Genomic DNA, 27838 nt, shown 5'->3' on the forward strand with positions numbered 1-27838 from the left:
GTAAGGAGGGAAGGGGACTTCCGCATCCCCCTCCCCCCTTTTTGACTATGGGGCACTTTTGGCAGGTTCGGCTTTATGGATCAGTCTAGGTGATGCCTGACAGTCTCACCCCCCTTGAAAATCTTTTCGTCGCCGGTTTGTTCTGTGAAGCCGGTGATGTTGAATCAACGCCAAAACCAAATGCATCGAGTTGCAGGGTGGCAAACTACACATGAGGTCCGTTTAAATACAAATGGAGGCCATTGTAGGGGCTGTGCAAGACTAGAGTTTACATTTCTTTTCCCTTTTTTTTTTTTTTTTTTTTTTTTTTGGCAGGTACTTTACTTCCAAATCTAACTTTTGAAAAGGGGAAATGATCGTAGTACTTCCGTTGCTGTTTGGACTTGGAACAAGTTTACATTGCAGATTCTCAAAAAGCTGTCACATGCCAAATTGGGAATTGTCCAGAGTGGAAATGGCTGAGGAAGTGACGGAGGCTCATGAAAGACACCCTTAAATGTGTTTCTAGTTCTGCCAACAGTTTCAGACGCACCCACAGCCAGTGACAGCGCCCACCACCAACTATCAGATGGAACTCGCTGTGGTCACTTGCGCTAGCTGCGTACTAAACTAAATCTTTATCTCACTCTTGAAAAGGGAAAAATGCTCAGCAGTACAATGTGCACAAGCACGTTCTCGTAGAATGGGTGAACGTCTCAAAACTACCACGAGAGGGCTCACTTCATTATCATTGGCCGAGCTAGATTAATTATGGGTGACATGATCAGCTCAGATGATATGCTCCACATCATATCACCAGTCACGTTCGATGGTCCTGGGCTGGGTGGTGAACTTGTCACCTCCCGTTATCTTTTCAACTTGGCGTTGGCTCAGGGACAACTTACAAGGAAGCAAGTGTGTATCCCCATCCCTTTATAAGGAAGGTAAATTAGAATTAACGCCAAAAGATTATCTAGTGTTGATAAAACTTGATGCCAATTCAAAACACTGAGACTGTTTTTAATTTCATTGGGCAACAATCCCCATTTCATGCATTTGTTTGCTGGCATGACTAGTCTAGGTCTGCGCTTATGTACTGATTGTTTCATCTGTGCCGGGGAGAATTATTGTATGCTCACAACACTGTATTTTGGTCATTGTCAGTGTCAGGACGTATCGTAAGTTTGGCTAGAAAACCTAGACTATCATGGTGAACATATGGCATGATATGCGGCAGTGGCATTGATCATCAGTGGTCATGTTGATCAGTTTTCATGTCGATGAGAACTTCGAACATGTCAGAAGATGCATCAGTCTTGTGATGAGAATATCCTCATGTCATGAGTTATGGCGTGCAAAGCCGGGTTTTCCAGACTACATGTACTGTAAGTTGTCATTTTTACCCCAGCATATGTGACACTGGCAGCGAGAGCAAACAGATCTTTGATCTGTTAATGCTGCTACGCATGTCAGATGGGATTTGTCGATCTACTCAACTAATCGCTGGATTTTATGCAATTGGTAGATCCTGGGGCACAATCTCTCAGTCTTTGTTCCATCAGCCAATCACCATTTCTGTTGAATTCCCAGGTTTGCTAGAGTTTTTTTTAAAAAGAGAACTTCTCGCAGAAGTAAAGACTGAGACCGGTAATTCCTCCAACATGTCCAAAGGATTGAGAGGTACATGTAGGCATCAGGATCAATAGACATGATCTGACTGTGTAAAAGCATAAAGGAATGCAATGCAGATGAATGGAGTATACGCACATGTAGGTTGACACGTTGGTTCTCACACTAATGCCTTTTGCCCACATGCATGTGATTGTGACGTATTCACTTTTATGACTTTGGTACTCTATAGAGTCTCCGAGTGAATACAACACGGACACAATGAAGTGCAGAAGGCAGTAAGCGAGAGACCGTGCGTGAACCAACATGCATGTTCTCCATTCATATATACACTTCGCTTCATAGCCAAGTATGGCCTCACGCTTCGGTACTCTACATGTATTGTATGTAGTTGGGGCAGAACAGGGTCGTGCGAAGAAGGGCTGCCCTCATTTTCTCCAAACACACCTCCCTTCTTTCCTTTCGTTTTCAGTTTGGATACATTCTTGCATGTGGCTATTTGAGTCCCGCACAGATCCAGAGCAGTCATGAGCTACAGGGCGCTGTACAAGTACCGTTCCAGCGAACCAAACGCACTGTGCTTTGAAGAGGGGGACAGATTCACGTTGCTGGACAGCAGTGTTGACCCCCACTGGTGGCAAGTGGCAGATGTCCAAGGACATGTGGGCTTTGTGCCGGCCAATTACATTGAGGAAGTCAGAGGCGATGTAAGTACAGAACACCTTCTTATTACGTGCAAAAGCAAGTTTTGAAGAAATATTGAAGAATTCCCAATTCTGTCTGCCCAATGTTTAAGATATGTAAGGGGTACCATCAAAACCGATTTGAAAGGTTCGTGCTCTGTACGAAATACAAAATTTCAAATGTTAGCATTGTACCATACTTTAGGGTGCTTGTTAAGAACCGACTTTTGTGCAAACAGCGTACATTTCTCTCTGTCGCTTTGATTGCCTGGAAAAATTAAAGTCACTCGTCACTGTCATTCTGTCCTGAAAGAAACATTGGCAAATCCTGATGTAGCCGTATGCACTTACAGACCGTAGAAATTCACTGCACTGGCTACCCTAACCCTCCTCATTCCTCCAAAATCCTTTGGGCGGTTTTGGAGGATTTTGGAGGATTGAGGGTGAATGGCAAAAGTGCTTATTGCAAAGGATGCCATGCATGAAAGTCGTGGGTTAGACCTTGTGTTGTTTTTGCTTAGTCGTGCATAAAATTCAGCCCGATATTTCTTTTAAATCAACCGTACTGCTCAAGAATGCCATTCCCAATGCCTCAACATAATGACAGGAATTTGCCAGAGGATTTTGAAGGACTGAGGCAGTAGGCACGCCTCCAAGTAACATGTTCAATAAATTTTGAAAGATTTCAGAGGATTGAGGGAAAATCCAATTTTTAACCCCCCCCCCAATTTATTGGAGGATTCTGGAGGATTGAGGAGGGTCCCTAGCAAAAAGGGCCTGGGGTTTTAGGGCTAATGGTAAGTACTGAAAACTTTACTGGGTTTTAGTGATACTATCATTTCCACTCACTGTTGAACCAACTACAGCTGGAGGATTAGCATGTAACATCTGTTGGGGAAGCAAAGTCAGACAGAGTTGATGCCTAAATGTTGTAGTTCAGATATGTTAACTGGGTGTAGGCATTCACAGGTGAGTATAAATGTCTGGAAAACCTTGAGGTTAACACCTGTTTTGGACATCCTGCCATTTTGACATTTGTTTCTTGTCATTTTAATTTTCCCAGAAACTGGACGATGTCATATCCTCCATCGACAGAGCCATCGAGTTCATCCACCTGTCTGGAACCGAGAAGGGGGGAACGTTCACATCTGAACAGAGAAAGACATTACAGTAAGCTACATCAGCGCTTTGCCTTAAGACAAAGGTCCCAACCTTGGAACATTTGGAAAGGAATCAGAAGTATTATCAGAGTTGCCAAGCTGGCCTGAGTTATATCCATTAAACATTCTTAGATCCTTCGTATCAGCATGATCAGCTGGCAATATCATTGTCTGGCACTGTTCCAAGCTGGAGAGGGTTTTGGCAAAACTTGAGCTACATTTTAGATGAGCTAAGGATATGTGAAAATCATTCCTTTAAGCTGTCTGAAAGAGCCTGTGTTGGTTTCCTTTGGAAGAATTGAAAACCACTACAATCCTTTTCTCCCTCGATCCTAAAAGAGCTCGGCTGTTCCGTGGCTTACCTTATTAGAGCTTAACATGTGTGTAAAGACATTCGTCATGAGTATATCTTTAAAGATTTAATCTAATTGGACGTAGGGTTCTCTTTCTGTGGTCTTTAATTTATTGTCTGTCACTTATTTTGGCATTGAGTGCACTGAGCATATGTTATTGGGGAAAGTTAGCATTTCTGGCTGACTCGTCTTGGTAAAATGGCATTTAAGGAGAGTGGTCAAAATGACCACAAGGCTTCATTTGAAAATCTTGATGTAGTGCAATATTGGAGAAAATGAACGGCCCCCGACTTTTTCAGGATAAAATTATGAAAAGATGACAAAATTGGACATTTATCCTTTGCTTTATTTTATGCACATAAAATATTTCCTCTTGGTTTTTGTTATGATGAAAGAAAACTCATTGAGCATCGACAGACAGTATTAAACACCTGGCAGACCAAGTCCGCCGACAGCTCGGCCAAAAAGCAACCGCCAACTCGTTCTACGTCCCGATCCTCAGGGAAGCATCGGTCGGCCCCTCCCCCGCCCATGCGAGCCGGCGACGCCAGACCAGCATCCACAAGCCCGCCGGCCACAGGCCCCTCCCAGACGGCCCCACCAAATGGCCGAGTCTCGTTGCCTGCATCTGACAGCAGCGACAGCGAACGGGGGCACACGAAACATGAGGAGACAGTGGGCTCGGCCATCAAAGTGTCTTCCCCGGTGCGGAGTCCGTCTTCGCCGGTGCCCGACAAACTCGGAGAGGAGTTGGTGGAGGTCGTGCGCGTTGAGACTGGTCTTAGCTTTACAAAATGCACCATGGCGCTCAGCGCCGTGTTTAGTCGTGTGAGAGATGCTGTCCCCTCCATCGCTGGGCCAATGGATGAGCTCCTGCAGTCTCTACAGCAGATGTCAGTAAGTGCAATTGTTAGATTTTACTGCCAAGGATCACGATTCATTTTCCTTTAAATCTTAGGGCCTCCACCACTAAGTACCTCCAAACTGTGACAGAGATCTGACAGAACGTCAGTGCTTTGAAGTCACCAAACAATTCTTATTTGCCTACACTAAGATGGCAACAAGTTGTTGTTAAAAGCGCGGATATGTGAACGCTGCAGGTATGTGCAATGTATTTCCCACATTGGAGCTAAGGTTAATAAGGTTACTTCCTGTAAAGGGTACATCAAGCAATCATGTTCTTTTCAGGAGGATTTACAAGACCAAGACGCTCGTGAAAGACACTGAAGGGTTGTAGCTACTGTAGGAAATTTTTAGTGCTGGCTGTTTTTGACAATTTAAAAAAAAATCAAAACAGACCATTTCCTCTGTCAACGCTAAAAAATTGCAATAATGTGTTATACATTTTAATTTGTGCTGGTTGGCAAGCTTCATTTTCATTCCTAGTGCCAGCCGGCAATGTTGAGTGGTGGCTAGCACCAGCCGATGCTGGCCAGCGTAGCTACAACCCTGTTTGTGATTGGATCTCAAAAGCAGACTGTGTTTTCAGTAATTATGCCTTCTCAAGGCTAAACTTGCTCTCAGTTTTTGATACATCACTTTCTTTTCCATTCTGAAGAAAAGGGATATTTTTGTTTGGGAAAGATAGTCAGGGTTGCCACTGAATTATAGTTAACAATGTTTCAAGGCCCTCAAACTAAAAAGTGGCTCCACTGACTTCCGACTCCTTTGGCTGGGCGGGGTCACATTCAACGACGCCGTTATGCATTAATTTTTTGTCTCTTCCTTGAGCAGAATTCTTCGGTCTCTGACGGCAGGGTGACCCTGGAGGGCAGCAAGGACAAGGAGAGGTTAGAGGTCATTTTTGCAGAGCTGACGGACTGCAAGAACGACTCTCAACAGAGGAGTTGGGCCCTGCACGAAGACGAGGCCGTCATCACTGAATATCTGGAGGAGCTTATCGCAATCTTGGTAACAAACATAACCATTCCACCAGTGCTGTAACTAAGTTATTTTCCAACAAATCAAGCCAAATCACGGCTTATTTTTTCAATTCAGGTCACCGTCATGTTTTTTCCTAGTCAAGTCCTGAGTCTCAGGTCCATAGTCTTCAAGTATAATTCCAAAATTCGTCAAAGGATATAATGTGGCGTCTTGTCAAACACACCTGCACCAGTGCACCTTAAAACCAGTCATTTGCTCACTTGATGTTTCACTGTCTGGGTTTGAGTTGCATGCCAAAAGGATAAGCCATGTTGATATCTGTTCTGATCTTTCAGAGCGACGCAAACCCGGATGTGTGCAAAGCAGTCATACAGAAAGACAACTATGAGATCATCAACTCACTCGTCTCGTATTACCAAATGGTAAGAAATTGTACTCCTGTGAGAATTGGTTCAGTCTTTTTAGAAGGAAGTAGAATTTCGGTTGGACTTGTCAAATCTTGTACATTTAAAGCTTTATCTAGGGTGTGATGAGGTCGGCACTTTTTTTATTTGTTAGATTACGGACATAGCTTGAAATTTTGCAGGGTCGGAGGATGGAAAAAACTTTAGATAAAACTTTTCAGTTCCATTTTTCTCCAACAATGAAATATCTAGGGTGATAGGTGAAATGAATTAAATTTAGTCCCTTTTTTTGTTTTTCAAAACACTAAAACGCACTGTCAGGAATAAAATAATGTCAGTTTTGTCACTTTTTCCCCACTAAAACTGCATTATTTGCAGTGTGTAATCCAACTGATAAATAAAAAGTTGTCCTAATGGACCGAGCCAAAGGCCTTGGGGGAAAAAGTGAAACTAATTTGGAAATTTATATTTTCCCGAAGACTTTGTTCATCAGTTTACCCTGTGTTTTATGAAACACCCCTTTGGCCGTTTCTGTGGTAATGAGCCTCTTCTAACTATTATGAACTGCTGGACTGGTGATCCAGTGACAAATTCGAACCCTTGAAGGGGTTGAGCAGTTCTAAATGATTCTGCTTTATCGTCCACCAGGAGCATCGCACCTCCCTTCGCCTCCTCCTCCTCAAGACGTTCGGCGTGCTGTGCGGCCTGGAGTCGGCCATCCTCGGCCAGCTGCTCAGCTCGGTGCTCCTGGTGGAGATCGCCCGCGACATGCAGGCGGACGCCAACTGCCTGCAGAAGGTCTACTTCTCCTCCCTGGTGGCCACCATGCTGCTGTCCAGTGGGATGCCGCTGCCCTACACGCACTACGGTGAGTGGGTGGGGGGACTTTGTGGAACAGGGGCCAAGTACTGTGATTTTGCAATCGACATTAGAAGCCATTTGGCACAACACTCGCGGATAGATGGTATGTGCATGTTATATGCCTCTTTCACCAATAGGGCGTCGCGACTAACCAAATGCACACGTGTGTCGTGCCGAAGAATGTATGTCTGAGTGCAGTGCCCTGTAGTTATGGCATCTCATTGGGTTAGGCTATAGATACACCTTATCAGACGAGACCAGGGCTGGATTGTCAACACAGGTACAGCTTGCGGATTCAAACTTCAGGCGATTGCCAAAGGGGAACAAATTTGATGACACAAGACATCTGCAAAATCACATTACCAGTATTTTTTCTGACAATTTTGCATTTATGTTTCCTTTCACACCAAGTGTGAACCGAAATTGAACGTGTTTGTCCTTGAGGCAGTGTTGGTCACTGTGTTAGCGTACGGCAGAGAAAGGCGACTTCAAAAGAAATCTCAGTTGATGTCCTTGAGGCAGTGTTGGTTACTGTGTTAGCGTACGGCAGAGAAAGGCGACTTCAAAAGAAATCTCAGTTGATGTCCTTTAGGCAGTGTTGGTTACTGTGTTAGCGTACGGCAGAGAAAGGTGACTTCAAAAGAAATCTCAGTTGATGTCCTTGAGGCAGTGTTGGTTACTGTGTTAGTGTACGGCAGAGATAGGTGACTTCAAAAGAAATCTCAATTGATGTCCTTGAGGCAGTGTTGGTTACTGTGTTAGCGTACGGCAGAGAAAGGCGACTTCAAAAGAAATCTCAGTTGATGTCCTTGAGGCAGTGTTGGTTACTGTGTTAGTGTACGGCAGAGATAGGTGACTTCAAAAGAAATCTCAGTTGATGTCCTTGAGGCAGTGTTGGTTACTGTGTTAGCGTACGGCAGAGAAAGGTGACTTCAAAAGAAATCTCAGTTGATGTCCTTTAGGCAGTGTTGGTTACTGTGTTAGCGTACGGCAGAGAAAGGTGACTTCAAAAGAAATCTCTGTTGGTGTCCTTGAGGCAGTGTTGGTTACTGTGTTAGTGTACGGCAGAGATAGGTGACTTCAAAAGAAATCTCTGTTGGTGTCCTTGAGGCAGTGTTGGTTACTGTGTTAGTGTACGGCAGAGATACGTGACTTCAAAAGAAATCTCTGTTGGTGTCCTTGAGGCAGTAAGAAGATGAGAAACAAACGATGACCATGTCTTGAATTGTACACTCAACAAAAAGTAGTTTTTGAGATTATTTTCCACAGTACTGGAAAATCCCATTCAGCAGCATATGGTGGGCTTTCGTAGACTTGAACTCCGGAATTGTGGGCAGATGCTTGGATCTCTCTTCCGATTGTTCCTGTCTTACAAAAATTTGTAGGGTTTGTTTCAGACATCGGTGCATGTGTGAAAATGTTCGTTTGCTCTTGACCCAATGGACAATTGCTGCTATTTTTATAGCTTAAGGATGCAAATTGGAATGAATTTAGATGGTATCATTTCAAGGCTTAATGAAATTGAATAATTCCCAATTTTAATATTAGGTTTTCCACGCAATCGTGTATTTGGATAATTGAATGTCTGGCCTGTTACTGTGGTATTTTGTCTGAATTGTCAGGATGGACTATTTAAAAGCATCTACATGTATCACCTCTTTGTTGTGAAATCGATCTAGATCAGCTGAATGAGGAATTTGTCAGCTACTTACTCAACAACATCGAGGACCCACCACCCGAAGACGAATCGGAACAGGTGCCAGACCTGTTTGTTAATCTCGTGCTAGCCTTCAATCTCCACTTTACAGGTCAGCTACTCCTCCGAATCTTTTTCTCTAGAAGTTTTTCTAGCCCCTTGATAGCACCAGCCAAGTTGCTAAGGCTTGAAATCCTTCAGGACTTCTCCATTGCCTAACAGACACTGTGTATAAGCCATTTGGTCACGACATCCATGGTTTGTTAACGTAGAGTGCACAGTTGTTACTGAGAGACACTTTGGAGGGATGCTTGTGCTCTCTAGGCATGTATATGTAGTCGAACCTTTCACAAGTCCAGTCACAAGCCCTTTCGCAAGTGCAAATGCAACAGGACAAAGAATGACACAGGAATGCTTTTTGTCTTTTATAATAGTCTATTTGAATAGCTTGTGACTTAAGACTGAAGACTTGTGGTGGACTCGTGAATAGCTTGAAGGGACTTGTGATGGACTTGTCATGGCGAAAGTCCACCCTATTACATGTAGCTCAACACAATTGGCAGTGCACAAATACATGTATGTTAAAATCTGATCAGATTTCCTGCTAAGTTTTCATGAGAGCCCATGGACGTGCCTGAATTTGGCCATCATGAAGCTAAGAAAGTGTGGGTTTGTGAATGTTACCAAAGTAATCCTTAAACCTCCGATTATAAGATAATTTTTCACCCACCCTGGAGAGTGTGGGTTAAACTGATATCAGTCAGAGGTACCCCGCTTGAATTCACAATCGGCTATGTGAATCAATGCAACCATACACTGTGTCCGTCCTCCACTTGGGCAAACTGCTCACATTGTATGGTCTGGGCCAAATTGTTCACAATTTCTACTCAAAGCAGGGAGCCACCCATTCATTGAATCTGTTGAGCCTATGCGGCAATTTCAAATGAACTTGGGTTGTTTGAAAGCAATACTTTCATCTTGTCAGATCGCAAGGCAAATTTGGTGATGAAAGTCCTAGCCGAGAGGCAGACATCGAGAAGGTTCAGCGAGAAGATCATGATCCTAGTCAACAGGGAAGGTGAGGATTGAAGAACAACGAGTGATCAGGCAGTTTTGGGTATGGGTTAATAAAACTTACGGAAATCAATCCTATGCCCTCCACAGAATGGCGAATCTCAAGCGTTGTCTAAAGTTACGCGAAAACAACAAACTTTGGAGGATAGGCGGTCGAGCAAACAAAAGGAAAAAAATCAACTAAACTGAAGTTAAACTAATTAATGATGAATACCAAAGTATTTCACTCCCTTGCGTCAGAGTGATAGTGCCCTCTCAAGCCCTTTTTTCCCAGAAGTCTTTACATCTCTTTGCTTAGCCGTAGTTTTGCTCCTCAACATTTTGCACATCATTTATTGTCGTAGGAAGTTTCCACAGACATGAGCACAAAAATCTATTTAATTCAAATTGAGTTGAACGCAGGTCATATTTTTTATTCATTAGTAAAGAAATTGCATTGTTGAACTAATAAAAACATTACTTATAAAGAAAAAAGCATGCATTGGCATTGTGCTCTTTGCCAGTTGACCCTGTGCGGATGTTTGAGTATGACCCCAAGCCACCCAACTCACTACTCAAGTTCCTCTGCGACATCTTTGCCAGCGCTGACACGTCCTCGCTGTTCTACACCAACGACATGAACGTCCTGATCGACATCATCGTCAGGCAGTTGACGGACAGGAGCCCGGGTGACAAGGTAGAACTTGATATTCATTACAGGATGTAAAGTTACAGCTCATTACAAAGGTTTTTTGGCCACTGAATCGTGGACTGGTGCATAATTACTCCGTCAACCCTGAAATGCTAAACGTTGATGGTGCATTTCCGCACATTTTCACAATCTGCCCATGCTCAGTTCCCTCCACAATCATGGGGACACCACTTTCTGTTGTCCGTGCTGTTGACAACTTCACAAGCAAAGATGCAACACTTGTTAACAACAGCACTCAAATGTGTTGTACTCAGAATGTATTTACTCGAATAAAAAGATTGAGTTGAGACATTCTTTTTAAAGGCCTTTTTCATACTTGGCTCACAAGTGAACACAAATACAAAATTATGACATTTGATCAAATATTTGTGCTGGGAATTCACAAAAGTTGACATGGTTGAACACATTTAAATTTGTGCGAATTTGGCTGCGATTGTTTTCGTGACCTCAAATTTGCCCCTAAGTATCAACTGGCCTCAACCCTGACTCTGTTCATGTCTTCCAAATCACATCAATATTAACTTGGCTTAACTACCCCGTGCCTTGCTGTGAATACGGCTTCTACAGTGGAGGTCAGTGTACACACTCCAAGGAATGCCCAATGAATTATGTGATGTACAAACAGCACCCTGCAGTTCACTCCATTTGGAGTCTTCGCTGGTAAGGCGTGGCATCCAAAGTAATGTTGTCTGGAGGGTACTGGCATGTTTAGCTGACTGGCCCAAAATTACATGTACTGTAAGAGAACATGGTTAAACAACCAGGGAGCCAGTCGGCAGTATGGGGCAGCGCGGACATCCGGGATTCTCGCAAAATGACAGGTATTGCACTGGTGAAAACAGCGACCTTGGTGACGCACGCGCCAGCCAGTCTGAGGATCGAGTTATACAATCTTTTCTTTGATCTGAACGTACGCGCGCGCTCGGTGAAGTTGTTTTCACCGGCCGAGGTGTAGTTGCTACCCGTATTTTTGTGAAACTCCCAGATGTCCGCATTGCCCCATTGATGTTCCTGAAATCCTAACCTTTTGTTTTTCTTGGATTTTCTTTTCTTTCAATCCCACAGCTAAGGACGGAGTACCTGTCCCTAATCCACAGCATCCTGAAGATGGCGGTCTACTGGGAGAACAAGCACCGGTTGGCCGACCTGAAGAGGAGCCTGGAGAAGATTGCCAAGGAGGAGGAGGCCGAGAGCAAACCCGACAAGCAGATACTCATGGACATCCGCAAGGAGTGCAAGTTTAACTTCACCATCACATTCTGAAAAGAAAAAAAATTGAAGTGCCTTAGCTCGAACAAGAGGAGGAAGCACTTTGAGGTTTTGTAATTTTTGTCTCAGTGGAGTCTCTGTCAAAGAAATTTCAAAACGTTCAACAAAGAGGGATATGACAGATGGGTGAACACAATCAGATCCGTGCCGGAACAAGAGATGGCGTGTTCTTGCATGGCAAAGATTGCACTTTGTTGGGAACACGCTGCGTTCGCCCACGGTTAAATGCTTGGTTGCCACGGAACACGCTGCTAAGCAGGGGCAGCAAATTTCTGTCGGAATTTATGGTCCCCGCATGCGCCGGTGCCCACATGAAATAATTCCCACCAACCTCATCTCTCTTTTGCCGTTGAAGGGGTGCTTCCCGTCGGGGCGGATTACTGCTTTGAGCTTTCGTCTGTGTGAAGAAGGTTCAGGTTTGTTACACATTCAGATGAAAATAAGTTGCATGCAAACCCTGTGCCATTTGTGCACAAACCAATGGATGGACGCCATGTCACCTGCTTTGGACTACTTGTGAGTTCTTATATTAAGCACCCTTCTTGTGCAAAGCAACAGGAGTCGGATTGGTTGCTTTTTGAGAAGATTCTCTGCACGGCACATGGATTCATGTACTTATCTTCCGTTTGGGCTCATCTGCGTCTACGAGTAGTTATGGAATGCCGTAAAGTGAGCGTGTTATGCTAGGTGATATGTACACACACGGACAAACCAGCTGGAATCATGACGTAAGTGGTGCCACAAGGGAGGATTCCAAGGTAGGGCAAAGGGACGCCCACTCTCGCTCCGTGTCCTTGCTAGTGTGTGACATCACACAGAACGAGACTGCTGATTGGCCAGAATGTGAAGTATCAGTGCAGCTCCTTTGAAAACGTACCCATGTTTCTAAGTGCAGCGGTTGATTATCCTACGGCCAACGGCGCCGTCTTTCAGTGTAACACTCAGCAGGAAACCGCTGCGATAGATAGTTTCACCAGATGGACCTGTGCGACCACTCACCTGTGTAAATGGACCCTGAAGGGCCAAGAATCCAGTTCTCATCAGTTAACTAGTGCATTGGAGAGAATGTTCTCATCTTGCGAGAGCTTTCCTTGATAACTGTCGCCATGGCTGTCATTCCTCTGCTGCCGTTCACTCCCACTCTCTGCTCTCTTTCTGTCCAACAGAAAAGGATGAAGAAGCTTTCCCTCTGCCACATCTGGCAGCCTTCAGATCTAGAGTGTGACAGGGACGGTGGGGACTTTCTGTGGCTTGTTGTCAGGCCAGATATTAGTAACGATCCTCTTGTGTTGACATTCAGTACAACCCTAACTCACACAGTATAGCCTGTCTCCTTTGCAAGTCTTAAATTAATATGCTGTTATAGCTTTGATTGTCTGTCGCGTAGTCCTTGATGAACGTGTATGCATGATTACCCACAATCGATATATACATTTATCTTCAGGCAAACTTGAATTCTCAGTTCTGATTGGTCTATCCATGGCAACAGACAGTGTGATATATAACGGTATTGCAAACCCTGTGCAATGCGTTGTTCTAATTCAACGCATTGTGCTATTTTTACGCAAAAAGCAAATGCACGTCTGCTTGACTGTAAATTCAAAAGTGGCGTGATTGTCCATGCTGCTCCTTGCATGTTTAAATGCACGTACAATGCCAACAATTTCCTTTCTTAGTGTAAGCCCTGCTGTTATTGTTGTTATTGAAATAAGTTGAAACACAGATAATTCGAATGCTCCCTAGATAAAATTGCCGAATTGTGGTACATCGGTGTTACTGTTTTTTGCTGTGCGCCGTATGATATCTTGTGACCTCTTTTTTATTTACAGCGCGCATAGGCCTCTTAACTTTCTTTACTGCGTGTCAAGTTTGCTTGAAGATAAATTTGTTATAACGCTTGCACTCGTGGAACACGAAATAATGCAGTGCATCTGTGTCCCGTTTACCACGTGGCTGCATCTGTGTCCTGTATACCACTCGGCCTTTGGCCACGGGGTATACGGGACACAGACGCACTAGGCCTACTTTATTCCTTGTTCCACGAGCACTCGTGTGATACTTAATAGTATACGTATTTGTCGTGCTTGATTTTGGTTGTATTGTTGGGTTGCCTTCTGCTTAAATTCATCTTAAAATGCAAAGCGCAATGGCCTCTTCCGTACTTGATGTATTTTTGACTGCAATTGTTGGAAGAGCTTCAGTTTATCTCGGGCGGTGTCACTGTCCACCATTGTGTGCTTGTTTGTTAATGAATAAAGAACACTACAGTTTTGCTGGTCCTGAATCCTTCAGCATGTCCATATTGCCAGAGATTTCCTAGATACAAGGGTTTAAAGGAAACAAACATATATCCGGTGATACCCTTGGAACAGGGCTGAAGGAGATTAAACTGGCCTCAGACTGTACCACAGATGTAGAATTCATCCCTCTAGGATTGTTACACATGGGACTCCGTACTTTAAAATAATAATGAAGGTCATCAAGGGTGACGCACAGTAACATTAAATCCCTAAAAAGTGTCCAGTGCGATAGTGTTAATTCGTTCTTGTGCTTTCGCCCTGTTGATCCTACACGTGGTTTTTGCTAATTCACTTGAGTATGGTGGACTTGATGCGAGACTTCTTTCCATTTACTGCACATTTTAAAGGTTTGATTTATTTCTGGTTTGGAGAATTGTGTAATAATGCGTGCAATACTCTGTCTATACGTGTAGTAGGGGCAGGCATTGTGCAAAGTAAAGGTAGATTTTCGCCTGAAAATGTGTCAGTATTGACTTTCATAATGCTCCCCAAATTAAGCCGGAGAGCCGTTTTTGTATTTGATTAGTTACAGGGTGAGCAGAAACTGTGTGCAAAAAGGCTCCCCCAAATCAGGGAAAGGACACATTATCTCGATATCATAAATACACGTATGCTGCATATGTTACCACCGCACGAAATGCATATGGAACCCGGAAGGCTAAACCATTTAACGGATGCCAGTGTGCAGTAGTGTTAGTTGTGAGTTATTTATTATTCGTGCTTTTAATTAATTTGTGAAACGTGCAAAACTTATACTGGTATCAAACTTTGATCTTCCATGCTTGTAAAACTAGAGACAGGACACGCCAATTTTTTTTATTGTACTTGTACTGTGCATGCAGCCGTTTATACATTTTGTTCAATGCTGTAGCGGATTTTTACAGTTCCATGTATTTATATTCCTCTCCTATCAAATGCATGTTTATTTCATAATATGGAAACTTTCATCTACACAAAATTCTTTTAAAGATGCCTTGACACAACCTTAAAGACTGGCCGGCTCAAAGACTGAAAGACTTTCGTGAATGGCCGGCAAAGCAAGTTTATTTAACTGCAGGAGAAAGTGACTCGAGTGAGTAAACCTCAGTGCCAAATCAAAGCACAACACATAAAAAACCCACATTCTGAGTAATTTTGATTTTATGTTCCCCCAATCCGTCGTTGTTCCCCGCTGGTGCCGCCACTGTACGCAGCGCGCGCGTGAATGTGAGTGTAGAGAACCAGTATGCCCGCCGGTGACAGATCATTGCAACTTCTTAATCAAGTATGCCCCTTTTCGTATTAAAATAGAATACCGCCAAAATGTACCTGCCATTTCTCAATAGGTTCCAACAAATCAAATGCAAGTATTGACCATTTCCCAAGGTGCTGTGCATGAAAACGGCCTGATTCAACACCGTCTCTGAAGTGGTCGTAAAACTTTGCAAGAACGTCCGTGGAAACAGAGCAAAACTCAAGATCAGTCATTGGGATTTCTACTCATAACCAGCGTATAGGGGGTTATTCATGCACAATTATGAATACAAGCCCGAGAATAAACGGGTGTCTATTCAAAGCCGTGGATTAAATTTTAACTATCCCAGCCAAATTTAAAACATTGACCGAACCTCCCACCCCCATTTCCGGTCAATGTTGTGTCTCATGGGTCATGGTCTGTGCAACCTTGGGAGGGTGTGGCTAGTGTATGTGTTCCTACAATTTTGGCCAGGATTATCCGGGTTCATACGTGCCCGTGCTTATGTCTATGCGGGGAAGGCCTGCTAACTTAAAGTTAGGGATATAGGGTTAGGTATAGGGTTAGAGATCGTATGGTGAGGGATAGGGTTGGGGGTTGGGTTCGGGATAGTAGGGTTAGGTATAGTGGTTAGTGTTGGGGTTAGTGTTGGAGAAAGGGATAGTTTTTGCTGTGTATTCACATCAACATTTGACACAACTGAAAATACAACAACTAAATGAAAAATAAATTATAAAAAGGATAGAAATAGTGCTCACTTTTCAAGTACATAAGGAATTTGCTGTGAAGATGCTCGCTTCACAGCGCAGGGTATCTGAAGAACCAAACCACGTCATATCCATCTCAGAGCATAACATGTTATTCAGCAGAACTATTGGGTTCCTGATTCACCCTCCCCCGGAAAAGATGGCCTGTTGTTCACATGATACTATGCAGGGTGCATTCCACCAAATGGTTGTAAATGTATTTCTGTAGTTCATTTATGAACTGATTATAGTGGAAGTTACTCGGAGTGCCAAAATTGAACAACCAAATTTTGTTATATTCAGATATAAGATTTGTTTACAATCCACCATCCACGCCTTTCACAGTGCACGTATACCTGATGACTGCTCTGGGATGTCACTTGAAACTTTGTGTTTTCATTGCGTTAATATCTCTTCACATTGTCACTTTGAATCATTTGTCTTCATATTAATGACCCAGGCCTCCACCATGACTGCTCACTTGTATTTGATGACTTGAACAAAGATTTGAATGATAAATAGGTCTATTAATCTTTGATGTCATATCAGTGACGAACTAGTGTACTGGCTGAAAGATTTATTTTCGTCGTGCTATGCTTTTTTGTGATTGGAATTATTGGCTGAATACGTGTTTTGGGATTAGTGGGGTGTCAAAATTAATTCAGCAAGTTCAAGTTGCATTTTAATGTTTACCGTCTTACCTTCTATATTTTCCCCTTAAACTCTTGGTTCACTTGATTAATTTAAAAACAGCACTTAGCTTCTTCTCTAGACATGACCTTTTTCAATTCCAACCTTTTATCGTTCCACAACAAATTCACTTATACTACTGGACATGAATACAATGGTTTATTACAGCTAGCAGCGTTTAGGAGAGACATATCACCATGCGCTCAGTTATTAAAAATGGAACTGTCCGACGGCAAGTCGCCACCGTCATTCTAATTACACGGTGCGCTGGGAAGTCGGGAGTTTGCGGTTCCTTAAAGGACTGTCAGGCTTTGGGTGGTCCCTTTTCTATTTGCATGATTCTCAATAGGAATCATCCACTTTTTTTCCAAGCTGTGACGCCATCCGTCAAACCGTACCGTTAATGTCGGCTGCCCACCTTCCCAAGACCGTTCCATTCTGAATGTGGGGAGCAGTTTTCAACTTGTCCAGTTTTGGACCACCCCGCCGTCGTCAAAGTAAAATCCAAATTTCTGCTAGCAGAAAACTGGGTTTTATGAAAATGGATGGTGCAACTTCAAAAAAACCCTAAAATGTATTGTCAGAAAATGAGAAAATGGGGTTGTCCTCTTTCGGAGTATGAAATAAAATTTGCTAGTGGAAATTTGAACTTTCTAGTTGTCCACTTTTGAAGCGCCACGAGAGTTGTTGAAGTAAAAGCCAAATTTTTGCTAACGGAAAATTGCGTTTTTTGAAAATGCTATGCACTAAGTCCAAAATGCCGAAAATCTACTTGCAGAAAATGAGAATCCTTGTGTATTTTTGCTACACGATACACCATTGTAGCGTTATAATCACTCATTCTTTGCAGAGCAAACATCTGTACATACAGTGTAAGGTTATTGATTTTGTTATCTACTTAATATCTCTGAAATGGCCGAGTGGTTAACGCTTGCAATAAGCAGATCGTTAAACGGTGAGTTCGAATCCCACTGGTGGCCTTTTATTTTCCCAACGCTTGCTGTAGGTATAAGAGACTCTAATTCACCCCGTCAAATACCAACAGTACCTTAGCCTACCGGGTAAGCTCTTCTGCTGGGACTGTCTGCGAAGTCCAGGTGAGCGCCTTAGTACAGGTTCGAGACGTATGGCTGACTCGGCGGCCAGGGCTTAGGGGCCTGTCTCGTTCCTCCCTTGCATGGTCGCTCGACCCTTTTTGGGTTAAATGGATGGGCAGGGAAGGAAGTGCGGTGGGCCGGGAACCCGAGACCCAGAAGAGTCCTATATGGAAGCCGGTAACTGCGATTCCTTGCGAATTTCAGGAGTCCGTGCGCCTGAATGCTTGGTCAACACCGCATAACTTTTAGATTTTTCCATTCACCTAATTTTTTAAAAAATCCCTGAGCGCAAAACCCCCGAGGCAAAAACCTGAGGTAATTTTCTAGGTTGAATATATATGGCGCTGAAGGATTGATACCTATTTTTTTTAATGTATGATCTTAATTTCTTAAATGTTGGACAATAAAAACCAATCTCAACCGTGTTCGGGTCTATTATTACATACCGGTACTGATCTCAATATAAAAGCCATGGCGTATCTAGTGAATCTTTATTATTGATGGTTTGAGAGCAACAGATCAAGAAGTGGCACAGTCTGGCGACACTCGCCGCCTTATTTCATTGATGGAAAAAAATTTATTACAAATTTCGCTTGCTTTCAACTGCAGAATCATTTGATATTTTCAGAAATTCTCCCACTTATATATTGGATTAGTCTTCTAGCGTCACGCCAACTGGCTAGACAGATCTGCCCCAAAAATACAAGCACAAAACTGATAAAACAAAAGCAAAACAAACAGACAATCCGTATAGTTGTTAAAATTTCAACAACAGGAAATGATTGAGAGATAATCCAATGGATGCCAAATCAGTAAAGCTTTTGGTTTTACCCTTTTCTCGCCTCTAAATCACGGCGCAGAGTTCATGCAGTTTTTTATCCCCAGGTAACCCACGTTACATTTAATTTTGGTCCGACTGAAACTTAATGTTGTCATTTATGTCTAGTTAATCCGTGCCTCGTTGGCCCTGAATTTCATATCAGTATGCGAGTTACAAAAATGACACGGGAAAAAGTCGCCCAAGTTACTTAATCAAGTGTGTCCCTTTTCGAACTCAAATAGAATACCGCCAAAATGTACCTACCATTTCTCAAAAGGTTCCAAAAAATCAAAACAAGTATTGACCATTTCCCAAGGTGCTAGCGCTGTGCATGAAAACGGCATGATTCAACACCTTCTTCAAGTGGTCTTAAAACTTCGCAAGACATTCTGTGGAAACATAGCAAAACTCAAGATCAGTCATTGGGATTTCTACTCATAACTCTTAGTAGAGATAGTAGAGATAGTTTGGTGAAGGATAGGGTTGGGGTTAGTGTTAGGGTTAGTAGCCTGAAGGATAGGGTTAGGGTTGGTGATAGGGCTAGGGATTGTAGGGTTAGGTATTGTGATGGGGTTAGGCTTGGGGTTAAGGTTAAGATAGTAGGGTTAGGGTTGGGGTTTAGGGTTAGGATAGTAGTGTTAGGTGTAGGGGTTAGGGTTAGAGTTAGGGATAGGGTTGAGGTTAGGGATAGGGCTGAAGTTAGGAATAAGGTTAGGGTTAAGGTTAGAAATAGTAAGGTGAAGGATAGGGTTGGGGTTAGTTTTAGGGTAAGTAACTGAAGGATAGGGTTAGGGTTGGTGATAGGGCTAGGGATAGTAGGGTTAGGTATTGTGTTGGGGTTGGGTTTGGGGTTAGGGTTTAGAGATAGTATGGTAGGGGATAGGGTTGGGGTCAGTGTTAACGGATGTATGGATATTGAACAAGGCTATCAAACTTCTCCCCCAAAGCCACAACACTGAAAGCTGGTGCTCCCAATAAGATGCTGGGGAAACGTGTAAGATTGTTCTGTGGTGACTTTTCATCTTGGCGCGACAGGCACGCGCGAGCATTTTATCTGTGGGCGGATGTTCCACCGATAACACTCAACTAAATGGAGTCACTGTATAAAATTTTCCCAAAGAGTAGCTATGATTGAAACTTGAGTCCAGAGCCTGTTGCTCGAGTGATCCAATCAGTTATTCAAAGGGAGTTCCTTAATTATCACTTTTGAACTTCCGTTGTAAGGATCGCCCATGGAGATCATTAGAGGGCGGAAGTGTGCGAAAACGCGCATACACAATTTGCAAACGCGCATAATGAAAGAGCATAGTGGAATGCCATTACCGTAGACCCGTTTTGTGATATTTAGACCGTTTTTTTTTTAATTAATACAGAGGAAACTACATTCTTTTCTCTAAATGACACATTTAACACAACTTCCATTAGATATTTTAAGCCAACAACGATCGATCTAGACAATGCATGCTGACGGAGACGCGAGATCCCCTTTCCTACCTACACGGCCTGATTACAAAACAAAGGGTGCCTGCCATACGGCCTCAATGTGCTGTATAGCATTTCAAAAACACAAAGGAACAAAAAGCCCTAACCGCTCATATAAAAGTGCAATATCATCGTTGGTGTCACATACGGGAGTAGTCACATTTCGTAAAAGCAGGAGCAGTCACGACGGTGAGACCCATTCTCTTCGGTGCTTACTGTTTTCATTCGTCACTCTGTCGTGAATCAGGAATCCATGTTGCGGGCGATTCGCAGGCTTCTTCCCTGCAACAAATACTTGAATCACCGTGTTTTCACAGGAGCGGTTGCCCAGCCGCCAAGCCACAGCGCATTGATTTCTGTCAAACTTTCGCCCCGCATGTCATCAGTGACACATGTGCCGAAGGGAGCCTAACGGTTTCTGTTCCCCTCTCAACTTGACCACCGTCCTCAAGCACTATTGGCAAAAAGGAATACATTCGCTGCGTTTCGATCCAGTCCTGATCAAGAGGAAAATTCCACTTGAGTGGATAAATTCCTTGCAGTTCCTGAGGAGGTTATTTTTGAACACAGCAAAAAGTGCGCGAAACGCTCTTCTAAACACTTCGTCCTATCAGACTGTAAGCATTTTCAAATTCATCATGATTAGATAAATGTTGTGTTGCAACTTAGAACTGATATTTAACTATTCGCCTCGGGGCGCTTTCCGTCCCTCGGGTGTTCAAGACGTCATATCCCACACCACAGTGGTCAACAATTGTTTTGTCATACCTCTGTCTTCAGGAATTTATCAAAAGAAACAAGTTCTGTATTTCAGAAGACGGTGGGCTTACTGTAAAACTGTACAATTAACGTAACAGACGTAAACGATATTGTTTGCAAACAAATGGGTAAACTCTATAAAGTGAAACCAGTGCGGGTACCAGTGAGTAAATTTATATAGTCTAGTTAGCGTTCTCCGTATTACCTTATACGATGCGGGGATAAGAACGAGTCTCTTATACGAGCGCAATCATCGATCGAATTCCCTGCTGGTCTATGCACAAAACGCATCATGGGTACCACGCAAAACCGTCTGAAAGATTGCAAATGTTCGTTCTCAAACTCCCCGAAGCTCTTCTGTTTTGCGCGCTTACGCGTACGTGTGTGCGCACGCACGCACCATCGGTAGAATGAAAGTGTCTCACGGTGTGTGTGATATGCGGATATGTCGCCCTGCATGTCATGTGATCGTTCTGGGCTGATAAACGGACATTATCCAAGACAGAGGTATGACAAGTAACGGTATTGCACGGTTCATATCAAACCCTGCGCAATGCGCTCTAACTCAACGCATTGCGCTGTTTTTACGCTAAAAGCAAACGCACATTTGCATGACTGTAAATCCAAATGTGGTGTGAGTTTGCCCGTGCTGGACATCACGTGTGTTTAAATGCACCTTATTATTCTTGCTTTTAATTTGTGAAACGTGCAAAACTGATACTCTAATACTGTGTGTAAAATTGGTGAAGTACACGTAAACCCGCGTAGAATGACGTCACTGCTTTGCTCATGAATATGGAAACTTTCATCAATAAATGATAAAACTTTTACAAACTTTCGTGAAGGGCCGGCAAAAGAAGTGTAGTTTACTACAAGAAAAAGTGACTCAAGTAAACAAACCTCAGTGACAAACCAAAAGCACTTCAACAACAGCACAGAAATTTAGTTCGAGTATTTGTACAAAATCTACTGGTCTCTTTCGGTTACAAAACAAATACACGCGAATGTGAAACAATACCTTAAACTCTTCCCATGCACAATGAACACTTCCTTTGTTGGAAAGGATAACACACAATTATAAACATGTAGCCACCCATAGAATCATGCTTGCTTCCAGTCGTTGATTGGTTTATTTCCCATGAATATTTCCTATTATTATACTGCTGTAGGTGCGTACATTGTTTCCCCGGCATATCGACTATAGTCTACAAGTCTGGTTCAACAATTTCAACGAACTTCAGTGCACTGCGTAAGCATACTTTTGAACTGAGCACAACGTCATGTAATTGTACGAAGAATCTACGTGTACACCATGCTATACTTAAATCAGTAAAATCGACTCAAAGGATTAGGTCCTTACATTCTCACCAGAAAATGCAGTGGCAACTCTAACTGCCTATATTCCGTAGGAGCAAAATTATGTAAATTTGACAATGTATGCTCCAGAGTGGAGGTTAACACATACTGTAGCCTAAGTTGGTACAGGAGTGACCACCAAAAACAGAATCTACATCTGCCACCAGTCATCCTTTGTGATACCAATGTGCTCCTTAAAAACTTGGTCCACATAGTTTTCGGTTTGGTGGCGTATGAGGAAGCCTTCTGGATGTACCATAAGTTGACTCAATATCACAGCATTAGCTAATATACTGAATTTGAATCTTTCATGATTATAATGATGGTCAGTAGCAGATCCAGGGGTGGCGCACTCGCCTCCTCAATTATGTGAAGGAGGTACATTTTCCTTTTCCTGATTACATCTTCGTTTACCCAATAGTTATTTTTAATTCTAAAACTGAGATCCTCTCTAAAAATATGCCCCGTTTGTATGTTTGGGTTACCCATTTTAGTTTTCCCCTTCTCCAAAGGCGTGATGATTACATCCCTGGTACTGAATGCTTAAACAAAATTCAGTTGGAAAATGTGGAAACAAACTCAAAACAAACAGGCAATGTGTCAAAATGTCGACAATAGTGTCGATGTCAAATCAGTAAAGCTTTTGACAGCCCCCCTCGTCAAAAGCTGCTTACACCACAGCGCATTGGTCGCTTAGTTCTTTTTGTATGGGGAATGCCACGGTAACTCGCTTTACGTTGAATCGTGATCTTTCTTAAACTTTTTGCTCTTATTTTGATATCTGTACTCAACTAGTGGTAATTTATGAAAAAAATCAACAAAGTTACTCTGCGCCTTATTGGCCGTTTCAACACTCGTGTTACAAAAATAACATGGCATAAAGTCATTCATTACTTGCTCAAGTATAGCAAGAAGCCTGTGCAACCTTTCAAACACGAATAGAAATGATAAATCAAATCACAACGCATAAAAAAACCCCACATTTTGAGTAATTTTGATTTGATGTGCTCCCAATCCGTCGTTGTTCCCCGCTGGTGCCGCCACTGTACGCAGCGCGCGCGTGAATGTGAGTGTAGAGAACCAGTACGCCCGCCGGTGACAGAGCATTGCAACTTCTTAATCGAGTTCGTTAGTGTGACGTCGTTGTAACTTAAACAATGTTACCTACGGGTTATAACGCTAAAAGCTCAAGCGTTGAATCCAACCCTTCCATTTGTACATTAGTGCAAAGCTGAAGTGTAGTTAACCATACAGTGTTCGTAATCAGCAGAATGTGTGTATATGCATGACGTGTAGTATGACGTATATTAATGGCTTCTATTTCTAAGGGCCGACTTAGTCTGTGAGTCTAATTATACAAAAGTGTTCAACTATCTTTTCCACGGAAATACAGAGTCTGGATATAAAATTTGTTAACATCTGAGTATGTCTTGAAAGTCATTCAGGATCCTTGTGTAAACAACATTTGAGATATGATAATTTAAGCATATGTAATAAGCTGAAAGTAACAATAATTATGGAAGTTCTAGTTATAAAAAACAATGAGTTTTACACTTTACGAAGCCGGGCCGAGTCGACAGGGAGATATCTTAGCAACGGTGGAAACTATGGAGTGTTATGCAAAGTCACCATGTCATGATAATCTCAGTGTAAACGGAAAACTTTAACACGAAAGCTACACTTCCCACCAATTCGAATCACTCTCAGGTGTCGTTTATTTCAGAGCTGTTGTTCAGAGAGTTGCGACATGAGTATTTCAATTTATTGTTGGAACCAAAATGGTGGATGATGCATCAGTGCACATGGGCAACTAGCACACACTATATTTTAGCTGGATGCTGTACTGTAGGCATGACGATCAGCCGTTTCGATTCCAAAGTCTGAAGTTTGCGCTTCTTTCACTAAAAACAGCTCTGACTTATTTGAGGCACAAACATTCTAACAATTAATAGTTGCGGAAGGTTGGATGTCCGGTGGTGCAATGGGTTCATTTTACCATGGGATGATCAGGGTTTTGAGGCCTTGTGTCCGAGCAGTCAGTGAATGTCGTCACAGTTAGAAACAGCAGAAGTTTCTGTTGTCTCTTTTTTATACTCTAAACTGTGAACAAGCAGGTAAACGTACAGGGGGCGTCGGGTAATGAATGTTGGGACTTGAAAATCTTCTCGACATCGGATCATGATTTATTTATTAGCTTACTCTGCGTCAGTCGTGTTCTTATTCATCCAAGGTATATTCAAACGTACGTGTTGGTAGAGCATTTGGAACAACTCACTTTCTCCCTGATTGGAAAATGGTGCTTTGCTTTGGATAAAGTTCAGGTTCGCACTTCTTGGCCGTTCGAACATCGACAGCGGATCATGGATCGCAATACCGACTTGAAGTGTGGATGCTTAGCGGCGTAGATGATTGGAGTGATGCAACTGTGGACATACCAGAGAAGTGCAGCGTAGAGGCGATAACGTCGACTAGTGGTAAGCGCCATAACTGCAATAGGAGTGAAGCAAACCGAGAAGGCAAACACTACGATGAAGAGGTTCTTGGTGATAGCCAGCTGGTCGCTCTTGGCGCGGCTAAGATGCCGAGAGCTTTGGGCTCGTCTAAAAGAAACAATATGGCTTTGAGTGCCACTGTCATCGGGGGCATTGTCATCGTCGAGTCTTGACGCAGATGAGGGGACAGTAACTTCGTCCCCTACTGACTGCATGCAGATGCCATACTGTCGGCGCTTCTTGAAATGGCGTCTGACATGGCACCAAATCAGAAGGTACGAAGCAATGATCGCCATGAAAGGTAGCGGGTAAAAAATAGCAAATCGAATCTTTTTGTACTCTGTAGCTCGAGGATGGGTTTCGACATCGGCACAAATGCGGCTCTCTGGGTCGAAACCGAGGTCCCCTATACTACATATTGGCGGCAAGATGAAGCCGCACACTGTGACGAGCCAAGAGCATAAGACCATCATGACAATCTTCTTAGGTGTGTACAGCCATTGGTAGGTTTCCTTGGACCTGGTGATCAGGATGCACCGGTTCAATGCGATGTTTGCTAGGGTCAACACGCTGCATCCATTAGCGATAAAGACAAGACCAGCCGCTGCCACGCACGGGACGTTGGACTGCAGCGGATAGCCTGGCGTTTTGCTCACCAGACCCGGCACGCTCCACAGCATAGCGAAACTCGCCAGGCAGTCAGACACGCTCAAGTTGACCACGAACACGTTGGTGGCATTCTGAAGCTCCTTGGACCGGGCTACAGCAACCAACACCAGGCTGTTACCGACAAGTGTCACGGTAATCAGGATGGAGATGGCAACGGCGCAGAACACCAATTCAGGGTACGTGTATATAGCCTTCATTGATACGAGAGTTAGGTTCGTGGGAAATGCCATTGCTCTCGCTGCTGATATAGTGAAGTTCTGTTGGTTGCTTATTCTACAGACGTCTCGAGTAACTCGACATGTTTCTTCGAATCCAATCTGATTTATATTACCATAAACTAAAATCCATATCAATCTGTTTTGAAACAGGTATCAAAAGAATATTGTTCACTTTCAAAAATGTACCTTCTCGAAACTTCAAGTTGGTGAAAGTGAAACCGGGAATTCAGAAATACGGCGTGAACCAACAGAAGAAATACATGGTTTGAAAGTGAAAAGATGGTTGAGGTCCTTGGAATAACCTGTCATTCATGTGTCCAGAATTGTTGGTGATAACTCACCTTTAAAATTTTGTTTTCGTTGCTTCTCATAATAGAGAACTTTTTACCATTATCATTGATTTCAAACCACATTCATATTTTCACACGTAAAGTCGATGACTTTTGAAATGCAACCCAGATGTAAAAATTCAGCGGTCCAATACTTTACCCGAGGAAACGTATTTGGTTCGAATGTGCATATTGGCCAACTTTGGAGGCAAGTTTAATACTTTTGTCAAGCGTATAGGTAAAATAGCAGTGGCGTAGCCGCGGGGGAGCCTGGGGGCAAGCCCCCTCATTCCTAGTGCCATCCCAAAGGCCCACTATAGTCCCCTCAAAAACCACCCCACAGAAAGCTGGTGCTCCCATAAGAAGCTGGTGCCCCCTTTGTGACCCCCTCCCACTAGTAAAATCCTAGCTACGCCACTGAATACAAGACAGGGCATACTTTTACAGTGCTTTTCCTATAGGGGGAAAAACAAACGAGGATGCTAAGTTCACCCCAATCACATGACTTGCTATTGATATCGCATCTTTATGTCCGAGTGAAAGTTCATGTATGCTAGGATTTAACGAGAATATTTCCAGAGTTGTTTTTAGTAACTTATACTCCCGACATCCTTGCTTTTATTTACTGGTGTTGTTTTTCTTGGAGTTTAATGCTAATATTTAATACAAATATTTAATACATAAATATACAGATTACATTCTTTCTTACTAATCTATAAAGTAAGTTGCCCCCTGCCCCCCGGACAATCCACTATAGTCATCGCGATGTTTGAGCCCAGCATTTTATTTTCGTATGTCATAATTTGACTGTTTGTACAGTAAAGCGTATAATAAGGGAATGACTTTACAAGGCTCGGTGTGTCAGAGATTGTTACATTGTATTGATTCTTTTATTAGGGCCTATAATATTGTATCTGTGACCCGCAACCCTAACTCTCATGCCATTGAGAAACCAACTCATTTCCCGCATTGCCACAAGCATTAAACCGAGAATTACTCAAGCTATGATCAGAAGAAAGTTTACGAAAAGCTGTGGCTGATTGAAAACTTTCCAAAAATTCAAATGCAATACACCACATGAAACTTTCCCCCAGATCAGTTTATTTCCTCGTTCTGTGAGTCCAAGCACTGCTTTTCAAAGCTACAATGTTTAACTTAGAGATCAGGAAGTTTAATGTACGTCATGAACTGAAAGTGAGAAATAACTTTCAGCTATTGTTTATTGAATAAGAACCTGCTTTTCCGTGCACTGAAACTCAATGTTGACATTGACGCTTGGTGACACAGTCATGTCTGATTTGTCAAATCATTCAAGGAAACCGTTCTATTCTATTTAGGAATGGTACAACAGGATAATCCATTGGAATCCGGAGAAACAGAAGCTCAAAGAACAATGGCGCTTTTCACGACCTCAAAACCTTTCCCCACAAACAGAGGTTTTATGCACCAACCCAGAGCTGGTCTTCTGTGCCGTCGGGTTCTCCATCTTGGCAGCCCTGACAGAATGTGACCAACGTGTTCGTGGCCAAACTGAGCGTGGCTGACTGCCTTGCGAGTTTCGCTGTCCTTTGGAGCGCGCCGGATCTGGTGAGCAAAACATCAGGGTACCCGCTACAGCCCAACGTCGCTTGCGCGGCAGCGCCTGGTCATGTCTTTATCGCCGCAGGATGCAGCTCGGTCAGCGGAGCAAACATCGCACTGAACCGGTACATACTGATCACAAAGCCCAAGGCAACATAGCTACCAGCGGCTGTACGCTCATAAGAAGATCTTTCTGATGGTGTTGGTGTCCTTGCTCGTTCCCATGTGCTGCATCATATTGCCGCCAGTAGCCTATACAGCTTTTGGTGTGGGGGAATTCAAAAGCGGAAGAAAAAGAATCAAAAGCCTTATTCACGGTCCCGAAATCCTAGCGTTTATTTAATGGTGTTGTTTTCTTAGGAACTTGATGCTAATATTTCAT

General features: G+C 43.1%; 2 protein-coding genes and 1 long non-coding RNA gene across 7 annotated transcripts; 1 reads left to right on the plus strand and 2 right to left on the minus strand.

Moving 5' to 3' along the window:
* The first annotated feature begins 734 nt into the window (after positions 1 to 734).
* LOC110974258 (NCK-interacting protein with SH3 domain-like) lies at positions 735 to 14154 on the plus strand. Of its 5 annotated transcripts, none has more exons than XM_022225770.2 (11): positions 735 to 923; positions 2081 to 2315; positions 3355 to 3461; positions 4200 to 4701; positions 5539 to 5715; positions 6024 to 6110; positions 6741 to 6960; positions 8633 to 8761; positions 9635 to 9727; positions 10227 to 10399; positions 11480 to 14154. In XM_022225770.2, the coding sequence occupies exons 2-11, from the start codon at positions 2136 to 2138 to the stop codon at positions 11675 to 11677; spliced, it is 1866 nt and encodes a 621-aa protein (XP_022081462.2). In that variant the 5' UTR covers positions 735 to 923; positions 2081 to 2135; the 3' UTR covers positions 11678 to 14154. The 5 variants fall into 5 exon arrangements, with proteins under 5 accessions (XP_022081462.2, XP_022081465.2, XP_086991406.1 ...); XM_022225773.2 differs by having other exon boundaries at positions 2123 to 2315; XM_087135280.1 differs by having other exon boundaries at positions 736 to 894.
* LOC147799328 (uncharacterized) lies at positions 10028 to 12102 on the minus strand. Its single transcript, XR_015424971.1, has 2 exons — positions 12015 to 12102; positions 10028 to 11673 (listed from the first exon to the last, which is right to left on the minus strand). It is a non-coding gene; the product is annotated as an uncharacterized LOC147799328 (long non-coding RNA).
* A 9028-nt stretch (positions 14155 to 23182) lies between the features above and the next one.
* LOC110974201 (melatonin receptor type 1B-B-like) lies at positions 23183 to 25629 on the minus strand. Its single transcript, XM_087135282.1, has one exon. It carries the CDS (start codon positions 25556 to 25558, stop codon positions 24485 to 24487), a length of 1074 nt encoding a protein of 357 aa, XP_086991408.1. The 5' UTR covers positions 25559 to 25629; the 3' UTR covers positions 23183 to 24484.
* Positions 25630 to 27838: the final 2209 nt, after the last annotated feature.

The sequence above is a fragment of the Acanthaster planci genome, linkage group LG04 (genome assembly GCF_054643075.1).
Source record: "Acanthaster planci isolate LZ-2023a linkage group LG04, COTS_SCS, whole genome shotgun sequence".
NCBI lineage: Eukaryota > Metazoa > Echinodermata > Asteroidea > Valvatida > Acanthasteridae > Acanthaster > Acanthaster planci.

What these genes read in the sequence shown, in the direction of transcription:
- LOC110974201 (XM_087135282.1), bottom strand. Translation starts at nt 25,558, where the DNA reads ATGGCATTTCCCACGAACCTAACTCTCGTATCAATGAAGGCTATATAC.
- LOC110974258 (XM_022225770.2), top strand. Translation starts at nt 2,136, where the DNA reads ATGAGCTACAGGGCGCTGTACAAGTACCGTTCCAGCGAACCAAACGCA. An exon ending in AGTCTCTACAGCAGATGTCA is followed by an intron (nt 4,702 to 5,538) that starts GTAAGTGCAATT and finishes TTCCTTGAGCAG; the next exon opens with AATTCTTCGGTCTCTGACGG. An exon ending in CTTCAATCTCCACTTTACAG is followed by an intron (nt 8,762 to 9,634) that starts GTCAGCTACTCC and finishes TCATCTTGTCAG; the next exon opens with ATCGCAAGGCAAATTTGGTG.